The sequence below is a fragment of the Propithecus coquereli genome, unplaced genomic scaffold (genome assembly GCF_000956105.1).
Source record: "Propithecus coquereli isolate 6110/MARCELLA unplaced genomic scaffold, Pcoq_1.0 Scaffold49, whole genome shotgun sequence".
Lineage (NCBI taxonomy): Eukaryota > Metazoa > Chordata > Mammalia > Primates > Indriidae > Propithecus > Propithecus coquereli.
In genome coordinates this window covers 6,138,500-6,151,606 of record NW_012150729.1, presented here as the reverse complement: position 1 = coordinate 6,151,606, position 13,107 = coordinate 6,138,500, and the positions used below count along the sequence as shown (strand labels likewise).

The 13,107-nt window shown below is 36.5% G+C and overlaps 1 protein-coding gene across 1 annotated transcript in view; it reads left to right on the top strand.

Moving 5' to 3' along the window:
- COBLL1 (cordon-bleu WH2 repeat protein-like 1) overlaps positions 1 to 13,107 on the top strand; it is a 185,328-nt gene that overhangs the window by 129,154 nt on the left and 43,067 nt on the right. The window contains exons 2-3 of the mRNA XM_012655818.1: positions 2,674 to 2,862; positions 4,258 to 4,354. Coding sequence (XP_012511272.1) covers positions 2,674 to 2,862; positions 4,258 to 4,354 — 286 coding nt within the window. The remainder of the gene's footprint in view (positions 1 to 2,673; positions 2,863 to 4,257; positions 4,355 to 13,107) is intronic.

Below are 13,107 nucleotides of genomic sequence, written 5' to 3'. Positions count from 1 at the left end.
ACTGCTTCAAAGCATCTAACCAAAAACTTACAAACATTAAGAGAGTCGTGTGTAGGTAAGAGATATTTTTAAAATTTTGCTGATGAATCAAAGATGAAAAAAGTTAACAAAGTCTTAAAGCTCTTTATTCAGGCCAAATCCAGGCCTCCTCCTGGTATTTTTGTCACTAGACTGGACTGTGTAGTAAACATACATTCCTAAATCTAATGTGAATGGATCACAACTGGGAACCAACATAGGCATGATCCTACAGCTCTGCTTATCTGAGTTCTGCTCTTCTTCAAGAGCCTTGTCTCTTCTGTTGGGAGCACGCCTTGATCCCTGCTTCCCCGCTCCACACAGCTGGTCTCAACTGGCTCTCATTGTCCTGACTTTTCAAAGTTACCCATTTGTTTTATGACCCTTCTTTTTTGCTTTGTATTTGTTATTTAATTACACATTGCATCTTTCCTATTGGATTGCTAGTTCATTGTGGAAGGATCTTGGTCTCATTCACACGTGCTTTCCATTTTTCAGGAACAAAGGTGACAAGTACTTTATTAATTGAAGCAATAATTGGGAACATTGAAGTTAGATGTAAATAATTTTTCAAGTAGTGCTTTGTTCTGCTTTCCTTTTCTTTCTTTTTTTTTTTTTGTTTTTTAAAAAAATAGGCTTATCTTTAGCAATTAGAGATGGGTTATCATCACAAACTCAAACTACCTTAGGAAGACAGTCACTCATACAAACATCAAAACAATGAGTCACAGGAGTTCTTCATTGCAGTGTGCAGTAGACAGGGAAGACTTCCCTAGAATTGCAACTCCAATGAGGACCTTGAGGATAACAGATAATACAGTATATAAAGATGGAGAGGACGGGGAGGGCATTTCACATGGAGACCAGGGAAAGCAGCACGTGGAGATGGGAAGGTCCTAGAATGAGGCAAGTGGTGCCTGGGGAGATCACTGTGGCAGAAGGTGCCGGCCATACCCTTCTTTGCAGGCACTCTTCCTGAAAGCCAAGTCCACTGTGGACAAATTGCTCCTACTGCTTTACTTCCCTGCCAGGGGCAGTTTGGCTTCTCTTTTGGCCTTCTCGATGAAACACTTTTAACAACCCTAAGGTTCTCAGTTATCCCTTACTAATAAATCCAGTGTGTATTTTTCAATATTCAACTTTTTAAGAATAAAATGTAATTAATATTTTTAAAATCCATAGATAATCCTGATATAAAAACTCATTTTATTTTTTGGTGGTAAGAACTTTTTTCCTTCCTAATTATATGCTTAGACAGCTCATCTTTTATGCAGAGTATTCACTGAATTTACTTTTTAAGTAAATATGAGTGAGTGCCTACCATGGGGCAGGCATTTTTCCAGAGATTCTGTGCATTTTGTAAACATGTGAGCATGGTGGTGGAATTACTTACCCTATAATGGAGGGGGAGACGTAAGTATGTTGCTGATTAATCCTATGTCAAAAAGTAAAACAGAGAAAGAGGTGTTAGTTTAACATCAGGAGCCCTCTGTAGAGGGTCTTGTATTCTAGGTGTGTTCAAGGAAAAAGCAAGAGTCCTAGGACTGGAGTGTTTGAGCCCAACGAGAAAGTGGAAGAGAGGGGAGTGGAGAACAGATTACAGACTCCCCAATTTATGATGGTTCATTTACAATTTTCCAACTTCACCGTGGGCTTACCAGGATTGCAACCCTTCGTAAATCGAGGAACATCTGGATTTACAATGGTTCGATTTATGATTTTTTATTCTACAATGGGTTTATTAGGATATTAAATGCATTTTTTTAGTTACATTATTTTTGATTTAGGATGGATTTACTGGAATGTAATCCCATTGTAAGTAGAGAAGAGTCTGTACAGGAATCTAGCTCTTATTCTGGGTGACATGAGAAACTATCGGAGGATGTGAGAAGGGGTGTAGTGATCTGACTTGTATTTTTAAAAGATCACTTTGGTTGCTACACACACTTCATTGTTCATTGCTAGGTGAAGTGGGAAATACAGCCATCTATATAGCATACTTTTTTCTTGCAGGGAGTTATAAAAGTAGGAAGAGAGATGAAACTGGTACCCGGGGAAAATATAGAAAAAATGTTGCATTTATGGAATCCGTTCAATGTGCTCTATCAATTCAAAGAAGGAAGAAATTCTGTATGGTGGGGTGGGGATGTGAGGCGAGAGGGTGAATTTAGCTAGACTTTGAAGGATAGGTAGACTTTATCTGGATACAGAGGCAGAACATATTAAATTGGAAACAAATAGATTGAAGGGCCCAAAGGTAAGCGCCATTATGAAGTGTGAGAGTAAGGTATTGAACTCCATCCTGAGACATTAAGGATTTTTATAATTTATCAAAGAAAACAAATTATCCTCTTGATTTGGTACAGTGAAGATATACTAATTGCACTTAATGGAGGCAAATATCAAATTTCCTTACCATATTTCTTTGTATTACCAAGTAGGCAGAATACTCAAAACAAAATGCTGATTGGAAAAGGTAAAAAAAAAAAAAAAAATTCCTTAATTCTACCATCCAACACTAACAGTTAATATTTTGGTGCATTTTTTCTAGATGTGAAAAACAGCTACATATACATTTGGGATTTTATGAATTAGAGCATATTAAAAAGTTACTTTTAAAAAATATGTACCTTACTTTCTGTGTTTCGTTTTTAGGAGAAAACCAAAAGCCAAGGCACCACTTCCTCCAGCTGAGAGCAAATATGTTGATGTCTCTTCAGTTGCTGATTCTGTAGAATCTGCTGCTTTCATCATGGAACAGAAAGAAAACATGATAGACAAAGACATTGAACTCTCAGTGGTTCTACCTGGGGATATTATCAAATCTACTACTGTTCATGGCAGGTACGCTGGAGGAAATGAAATACCAGCACTCCCTTTCTTATTCCACCGGTGAAACCCTCTGTGGTGTATTTCTTGATATTTTTCTTTGACAAAATACTTTATTCATCACTCAGTTCAGTTCAGTTACTTATTTTTAAAAAAATGCTAAAAGTGTTAAAATTTTTCTACTAGTAGATTAATATTAATGCTATGAATTCCACAAACCTAATTGAGTGACTCTTGAAATTTGGAACGATTTCATGTCTTGTTGGTTGGTTTTTTTTTTTTTGAGACAGCGTCTCGCTCTGTTGCCAGCCTGGAGTGCAGTGGCATCATCATAGCTCACTGCAACCTCTAACTCCTGGGTACAAGCAATTCTTCTGCCTCAGGCTCCTGAGTAGCTGGGACTATAGGCGCCACCACGCTTGGCTAATTTTTCTATTCTTTGTAGAGCTGGGGTCTCCTTCTTGCTCAGGCTGGTCTCGAACTCTAGGCCTCAAGCGATCCTCCTGCCTTGGCCTCCCAGAGTGCTAGGATTACAGGCATGACCCACCCCACCTGGCCTTTAATAAGTTTTAAAAAATAAACTTCCCAGAGGAATGGTCGTCAGTTGTATTGATTTTGTGAGCCAAGTTTACAAAGCAAGCCAGTTACCCGTAAGAAAATCCTTTCCCCTCCTCCCCAAATTGTTCTTCCCAGTTTAAGCTGCTTCTTTGAATTTGATTTTGCAGAAGTTACTAACTACTCTTAGAATACTTTCTTATTTATCAAAACAGATAAATCTATAAAATTGACAGAATATTTTACTTTGTTGAACGATTTACTTGATTAAAAATGTGGATGAGTTAAATAGAAATGTAAAATCAAACTTTTTTTTTTTTTTTTTTTTTAATTTTTACCAGCCAGGGCGGGAGAGTAAAATCAAACTTTAATCCAGCAAGAAGGGAAGATTTGCTTTGGGAGACTGATATTTTTAAATACCTTCATTAAAATTGGAAAATGGAACAAAGCCAAGTGTAATTTTCCATTCATGTAAGTGGAAAGTTACATGAAGTGTATACTGGGTCTTGTTCCACCTTTCACCTTCAACTGCCCATTTGTTATCAGGAGTCCTGTTTTAGAAACTTAAGCTGTTCTGACCTTAGTTTTGTGTGTGTGTGTGTGTGTGTGTGTGTGTGTGTAAAGAAAACAAAAGAATAAGCAATATATTGGGTATTGCATTCTTATAATCTGTGTTTGTCTGGAAAAACTTATTCAAGATAACCTTAATTTTGAGATTTATCATCAAAATCATGCAACTTTACAAATTATTGAAAGATGAAAAATAGTTCATCTCTAGCAAATAATACATATTATGCATTAAATTCTCATTGAATTTGAGTAAGCTGCATTTTGCCATTTATTTTTTACTGAAAGTGGTTTAGAGAGCACATTGAACCCTGTTTATGAGATTGAGAAGCCTGTAGCTGTCTGTGGTGAGCTCCTACCTGCACCTGTGTTTTGCCTCTCCTGGGTGAGGAAGGCGTCTTGAAAGTTAGAGACAATGGCATCATCTTCAGTTCTTGAAATAGTATCATTACCTTTGTTTTTAAAATGATAATGGATGTGGCTGGGGGTAGTAAAGGCAATTTTTCTTATTTTCCCTGAATTTAAAGTCAGTTAAAAAAAAAAAACAAAAAAGAGTCAGCATTTTTCTTAGCTCTTCATGGTTGACACTTATTTCATCACAAATACTCCTCAGAATTTCTTTTCAGATGTACCAGTCATCTCTTCATAGTGCTGTCTTCCCTATTTCCCATCAGTCAGCCTCTGGGTTCTTTAGATTTTATTTTTATACCTAATGACTTCAATACAGAATCTTGGTTTTCCTCTATCGTATTACCCATCATAATTATTTTAGACTTTTCCATGTGCCACCCTGAGTTAACTTTTCTTCTGTTTCTGTAACTCTGGAAACCTAGATCCATAGTCAGTTTCCTCTGTCCACCAAGGAGTTGTGGGATCTCATCACTCAAAACTGTTCCATTTCTCAGATTTTAGGGTTCCTTCTTTGAAAAAAACCTTTTAAACATCTAGCTTACCCACTTTTTTTTTTCTTAAGTGAATTTATTCTTCATCTTCCTTATTAAGTCTAATTTATGACTGCTCTTTAGGTTGCTGCATTTTTCTTCATGTCTAAATTTTCTTCACCTCCAATTTTTCTTCATACCTAAATGATGGATTCTGCATTAGTCATTTCTCCTACATTTTACTTACAAGGACTCTAGATTTTTCTCACCCTCCTGACCTTCTAGCATGTTTACTTGTCAGGTCCCTAAACCTGAGTAATTTTCCTTCAATCAGCTTTTCGTTTCTGGGCCCCAGCTGTTGTTGAATTGCTGCGATTTTGTTGTCTATGAAAATGTATTACAGCTAGCTGAATTGTTGAGATTAAATAAGATATCATATATTGCTAGGATCAAGTACTATCAGTGCCTGGCACATACTGGCTTCATCCAGTTTTTATTGGGAACTGCTTTTCTTAACCTTGGGCTCTCTCCATTTACCTTGCCCCCTCAGATTAATCTGGCTAAAACACCTCTCCATTCGTGCCACTACCTTTGAGAAAAGACCGCAGGGACAGCAATTTAATACCAAATTAAGGATGTCCAAATTACCAAGCCTGGAGATTGGACACCTATTTTCTTCTCCACTGAAATTAAGTAGTCATTTTTGTCACTACTGTCTTTTCTGTATCTTAAGCTTCACCATGTGACTTCTACAGATACTCTACTTCCTTCACCTCCATACCTTTATAAACATTCCCCTCAACCCCCTCATAACTTACTGCTCTCATTTTCTTCAGTTAGTTTATGTAGCTCAATTGATATCTTTTGTATAAAGGCTCCCCGATCTCCCTGGAATCAACTGTTACCTCTGGCTTCCAAACTCTTCTGACACTTTATACCATGGTTATTACATATTGTCCTATGCTGTAATTTATATGTATGTCATATTTTTTTCCTTCTTTTTTATTTTTTCTACGACAGAGTCCCACTCTGTCACCCGGGCTAGAGTGCCATGGTGTCAGCCTAGCTCACAATAACCTCAAACTCCTGGGTTCAAGCGATCCTCCTGCTCAGCCTCCCAGGTTGCTGGGACTATAGGCACATGCCACATGCCTGGCTAATTTTTTTTTCGCTAATTTTTTGTATTTTTAGTACAGACAGGGCCTCACTCTTGCCAGGCTGGTCTCGAATTCCTAATCTCAAGTGATCCTCCCTCCTCAGGCTCCCATAGTGCTAGGATTACAGGCATAACCACCGCGCCTGGCCTGTTGTATTTTCTTGAACACACCATAAAAGCCATGAGGACATCACTACTTTTCTTTATAGTGCTTATTAGCACAATTATGTGCAATGTAGTAGGCATTTAATAAGTTTTATCAAAATGAATATACATAGATGGAGGTAGCAACTTTAATGGTTTGCTTTGAAGAGGCATTTGGAATGGGCCCTAGTTGTTTTCCCAAAATCTTTTAAATAAAGATATTTTCTCCAGGTACAGAGCAAGGTAGGAATGCCCAGAATGGGAATGCCTCAAATTTTGATTGCTTTTAAAATTTTGTTTAGGGCTGAAGAGTTTTTCTGAAAGTAAAATTTATTTGGTATGTGTTTTTACTAGGGGGTTTGATTTACAGACTTTGTTCTCCAATAGTTTTATCATTCAGGAATGACTCATATATGCTGTGACTAATTTTTTATATTAAGTGTTTGTGATTTAAAGTATTGTGATTCTGAATATCATAGGAACGTGATTCTAGATATTTTAGGGTGTGATTTGAGCTATCTTAATAGTGTGATTAGGGCTATCTTGAGTGTTGCAGCTACTGCTGGCCCATTTAAAAAAAAAATCTAACAATAATGACAATAAACAGAAATGTTCAAATAGAAAAATATGTTTTATTCTGCAATAGGTTAGCTACCTAATATGAAGATTCATAATGACATAAGTAAAATATCTTCACATCTTATTACTATAAAAGGAATAGGAAAAGTGTCAACAAAATCATACAGGAATTTGGTGGAGGACTAAGGAAGGTAATTTTAAATAAGTTTAAGTTCATGAGGGTTTCTTAGGTAAATTAGAGTTCCGTATGTCACTCTGAAGAATCTCTAATACAATTTTTTTGAGACCATCTTTTCTGACTTTGTCCAAATATTTCTTGTATATTTATTTTAATATTATCTATTATACCTTTACTGTGAAGAATAATATTAATATTAGACCAAAATATATACTTAGAAAACTGAAGTGCTTCACTTAACTTTTCAGAAATACTTTTTTCTCCCTAAAAGACATGTTCTTGGAGAGGATCCTTAGAAAGTCCGCCTCTGTCTTCTCATACATCTCATGCAGAGGTGTGCTTAGGGTTGTTTCATTTACGGGAATGTGAGCACACAGCGTTGTCTTCAGAAGAATGCACTTGTTTGTGCATTGATAAGCAAGCAAAGAGCTTGCTTATTCAGATTGAGGAAGAAAATAAAGTTGTAAGTGGTCGTAGGCTTTATGCTCAGGGGGAAACTAGAAATTTGTTATTCTGAATTAGGTTGATAGCCTTTTGCTGGCTCAACCATTTTTGATATCAGAGCTTAGCAATGCCTTCTCTTTAATGACCAAAAGTCACCTTCTCTCTGCCATCTTGCCTTTGTGAGCCTTTGCTTACATTGAGGGTGCTATAGTGCTAACCTGAAAACTCTTGGACATTTCTTTGTATCATGATGTGAATGGTTGGATTGAAGGAAGAAAGAATTAAAATATTTGATTTATATATAACATACAGTATACTCTAGTATAGGTGTGTGTGAATGTATGTATGCACACATATATATACATCTATAGATTGAGTATCCAAAATCCAGAATGCTCCAAAATCCACAACTTTTTGAATGCCAACGTGATGTTAAAGGAAATGCTTACTGGAGCTTTTCAGATTTTTGATTTCTGGATTAGAGTTGTTCAGCTGCTATAGTGAAAATATTCCAAAATCTGAAAAACTCCAAAATCTAAAACTCTTCTGGCCAGCCCCAGGCTTTTCAGATAAGGGATGCACAACGTGTGTGTGTAATTTATATAATTGCTAAACTGCCTTTTTCATCTCAGACAAAGCAGCTCTTTGCCCTAATAAAATGAGCATTAAAGGATACTGCTGTTACAGAATAAGCTGGCTGTTCTCCTCAGAAAATGACATACTTTGCAACAGCATAAGTGACGGTGCCTGCCAGTATTTGGGAAAAGTTAATTTTTAATGAAAATGAGCTTATAGCCTAAACTGTAATACACAACTACACAGAGCAAGGAACTATGTGGGTACATTCGTGTATCATTCTAGGTCCTTATCTTACAGTCAGGTGTCTGTTCAGTAGATAATTATTCCTCACTAAATAAATTTTAGTTCTTTTCTCTGGAATATACTTTTAAAGCACAATGTTCAATTTGGGAAATTTGACAAAAGATTGACGTTAATTGTTGTTAGTGAGTAGGGAGAATGGTTTATGGCTATACTACCACACTTTTCTCTCCTATAAGAGGGAGGAAGGAATAATCACTATAACAGAAGAGGCTATTTCTCTCTTTTTGTCCTTATCATAAATGTGAATTTGTTTTGATTTGAGCAACTCTGAGGATTCTGTGAATGAAAACACAAAAAAGGCACAGAACTTAAAGCTAGAAGTCTCAATTAGAAGTTATAGTTTGTTCCAAACTTGCTGTGTGATCTCAAGCAAGTCATCTCACCTCTCTGGGCTTTTCCTGTAAAATGACCCACAGACATGTTGCATGTGATTTGTGGTCTGATTTGCCTGTCTGGTAGCACCAGTTCATAGCAGAGTTGAGAGGAAGCTCATGGTTTTGGTTGGCGTAGGGTGGGTCAGCTATGTAGCTCAGAAACATTTTACATGGAGTACAGCACCACCTATTGGAAAAAGTAGACTACGAAAAATGACAAGATAAAGCTGGATCAAAGGGCGTCATTTTTGTTAAAAAACAAACAAAAAAACCCCAAAATAAGACAGTAACACAATAGTATAAATCTCAGAAGAATTTCTGAAGTTCACATATTTACATTTATTGAAAGGTGTCAATTGATGACAAATGTGTGGTAAATACATGCATAAATAGGCTGTTTAATTTCCAAAAAAACGCTGCTAAAAATCTATAGCATGACACAAATTATGTTTAATTCTACAAAAGAGCTTAAATTTTGGTTTAAATCCTATTCAGCTGCTTAAAACAAACGTTGGAATTTTAACTGTTAAAGTATTTAAGTGTAACAGTACTGCTTGAGTGTTTAATTGTGGGACTAGAAAATCCTGTACTCTAGGCTCTGGTACTGCCGTCTGTCCCCTACAGCCTCTGGTGGCTAACTGCTCTCTCCTGATTGGGAAAAGGGTGACAGAGTACTCACTAATGTTCTCTTAACGTTGTTCCTGGGAGTTCAGGAATGCTGTTCCCTTTGCTTTCCTGGCAATTATTTTGTAACAGTGACCCTTTGTAATTTTAAATTTTTTCTGATTACAAATGCAATAATTGAACATTTTAGCAAGTTGAAAAATACAGATGAGCCAAAAAATTTAAAACATGATGTCATTATTAAGCAGGCAGATTACAACTTTTAACATTGTGGTATTTAACCTTCTATTCACATACATGCACATATATGTACACATATCCCTATATACACACTATTCTTTTTACACCAATATGGCATTATATTGTACATACTGTCTTGTAATCTACTTTTTTCAGTTATTTCCAACTTTCATGTCAATAAAATTGTATCCTTTTTTCATATTCAAATTGCCTCAATTATAGTTAGATATATTTGTAGTAGTTTTGTTTTTATAAGGAATGTGTATGTTTAGGAGCTATATCCGTAAATCAGTTTTTGTGAAGGTAATTATGATAATTAGCTTTGAATATAACATCCAAGTTAAATGACCAGATAGAACTCAGTTTAAAGTGGTGACTTTGTAAAAAAATTTTTACTTTTAGTAGTTTTTAGTATATAAGAATTTTTATCAGTTTATTAATGATCTGATCTGTTATCTTCAAGTCTTAATTCTGTGTGTTACTTTCTTCAAAATGTTTCTTGTAGCGTAATTCAATAAGCATTCTCAACTTTGAGATTAGATTTGTTTCATGTACCTGATGTACTTCATTTCTTCAGCATACACATAGTTAGAAAGCATTGCTTCATTCCTGAACTCATTGCTGAAGTAGGTGGGTTAATGTAAGATGGATAAACATCAGTAACAGCAGAGAATGTTCTAAAGTTTCCATACTATGATTAAGTCTCATTGGGTCGTTGGTGTGCATTTATTATATAAGGTACTGAGAGAAACAATTCAACTCGACTCAGTTTTGAGAATTTATTGAAAATGTGTGAAATACTTTGTTAGATAGTATGGCAGATTTAAAGAATCATACTAAGGAAGAATCTTAGAGTTCAACCCCTTATCAGATGCTTGAAATCCATCTATTCATAATAAGCCCTTATCACTTTGTATCTGCATTTCCCTAGAACACTCCCTGTTAGCACCTGTTATCCCAGAGTCATTACTAATAGCTCCCCTTTCACTCTCAGGTGTCCCATATTGGATGATAAATTACATAGCCACCCTATTGGTAAGTGACTTTGTTTAAACAGTTGCATGGTTTGGAAGTTCACCAATGCAGTTTTTGGCACCTTGCTGACCTGAGAGCTCTTTAGTGATCATCATTTTTGATAGCCAATTGGATCTTTAAAACACAAGAAATGTAGTATTACTTAGCAGGTAGTAAAATGAGGGCAAGATTACCCCTACTATGTCACGAATGCAGAAAAGGCCACCAGAGGATTTAGGGAAGGTTTAATGAAGTTATCAATCTATGAAGTAAACCTGCAGCAGATAGCCTGTTCCAAACCATGTGGCCCATCCTGATTGGCAGTATGTCAGATATCATGATGCTGAAATGTAGCTGAAGGAATGAATGCTAGACTGGGGAGTCAGGAGATTCTTGATCCTGACTGCTCCCCAAATTCTATATGTGCTCTATATAATCTGATCATGGAACCTCTCTAACCTCAGTTTTTTTTTTCATAAAGTAGAAGAGGCTTTTGTGTGGGCTTAAATTAGATAATAGATATGAAATTAATACAAGGAATTATTTCTGAAAAGAAGTGGGAAATCTCATAGGAATTTATACATTTCAAAGATGAGTTTCTGAAGAGTCTTAAAAAAAAAAAAAAAGTCTGCCCTCCAGGAAACTGTTTTTCCCTTGTAATATAAAATAATAATCTATGAGTAATATTAATGCAAAGCAGACTCTGTTAAGTAAGATACTAAACCAAAATTCAAAGTGATGTGATACTATAGAGAAGAGCCTAATTCTCATTTAAATGAGGAAGTGGTGATCAAGTTCTCCCAGTCCTTTTCTGCTATTAATAATTTGCCTCAGGTTTCAGGTGGATTGCTCACCTGTGGTCCTGCCTTGGGAAATGTGAAGACAGGTATCTTTTCTGTGGTGATCCTGTGGTCACACCCGTTAGCCAACTGCTGTCAGGTACATCAGCTCAGGGATTATTATCCCAAACCAAAACTGTTGTCTTTGGCAGTAGTAGTTTGGCATCCAGGTGGATAATGCTAAACAATTACATGCAACAGGTGATTTCACTTTCCGTGGGTGTCCTTTGTGTGTATTCAATCCCAGCAACAGCCCCTGGGATGTAAGACCTGCTTAAAACTTAATATCTTACTTTTATAGCGTTACAGCTGCTCTATGGTGGAGGTAGACAGTAATTTCCACCCTCAGAATCTTCTGGTCAGGATCATCTCTTCTGTGTTTTAATGCTGAGGCTTCAATTAAATACTTAAAGTATTCAAACTGGTCTGAGGCTGTTTTTGAAAAAAGTCTTAGCCCTGCACATATGTCCCACCTTTGTGTAAAGATCCCATGCCTTTAGATACAACACAGCTTTCAGAAAATTTTTTTTTTTTCCTTAAAGCATATGAATCTCCTTTAAACAGCTGTTTTCTCAGGTGTCGGGTACCATGCAGAGATCTTAGTTGTATATTGTTGTATGCTGTCTGCTGTGTGTTTGAGCTCATTGGCATTAAAGCAGAATTACCTAAGACATAATTCTCACTGGTTTCTCTGAATTCCTTACTCAGTAACATTGACCTCATTATGTGCATAACATTGTATGAGGTCCTGGGAATTAAGATTACTAAAACATGGTCCTGCTGGAGAGAAGTTCGTGTCTAGGTATAAGTGGAACCCAGATAACATCTTGAGGTCACTGTGCTCCTAAAGATCTAGGTAAGATGGACCAGAACCCCTATTTTACTTTCTTTGGAAAGTTCAATCCCCTTTGTAATCTTATTGTTGTAAATTCCCAAGAGTTTTATGTTCTTGGGCTACTTCTGGCTCTGACTATAGCTTACCAGCTCTAGATTCTTATTTTTCAGTCTCTGCTTTTTGAAATTTTCTTTCTTTTCTTTATTTGACTCTTCCCAAAGCTACTAGGACCTTAGGGAGGGTTTGTGACTCATCAGAGAGAGGTTGATAAACACATCATGTAACAAGTCATTTAAATTTGCATTTTAGGCCTCCTGTTGGGTCCTCACAGCAACCCTGCCACCATTGTGTCCGTGCAATCCTGGCCCCTTTTCACTGGCTACCTCCCCTTTCTGTCTCTTGTGTCTTTTTCCTGAATTGGCTTTAATCCTATCAGCTCCATACAAAATGTATCTGGAATCTGATTAGTCTGAGCCACCACCATCTCCCACCTAAATTTTTGCAACAGACCTGTAACTAGTCCCCCAGGCTATTTTGAATACAGTAGAAGGTAATCCTTTTAAAATGTAAAGTAGATCACAACATTCCTTAGAACTCTTGAGTGACTTTCTATTAATCTCTCAGTAAAATCTCTTTTTCTTTTGAGAGTCCTTTAAGCTCTGCAAGACTATTCCTCTGTGCCTACTGTTTTCATAGTGGTGGACTAGTTTGTTTTTTCCTTAAACAGGTAGAGGATGCTCCTGCCTCAGGGCCTTTGTACTTGTACTCTGCCTGATACACTCTTTCCCCAGATATCTCATTCCCTTCAGGTCTCTATTTTAATGTCATTTTTCAGTTAGGACATTCCCTAACTCTTTCCTTATTTTTTATCATAGCATTTATCACTATCTGATATTCTATATATTTTACTTGTTTGTTTATTCTCTTCTCTCTAGATTAGGGTTTCAC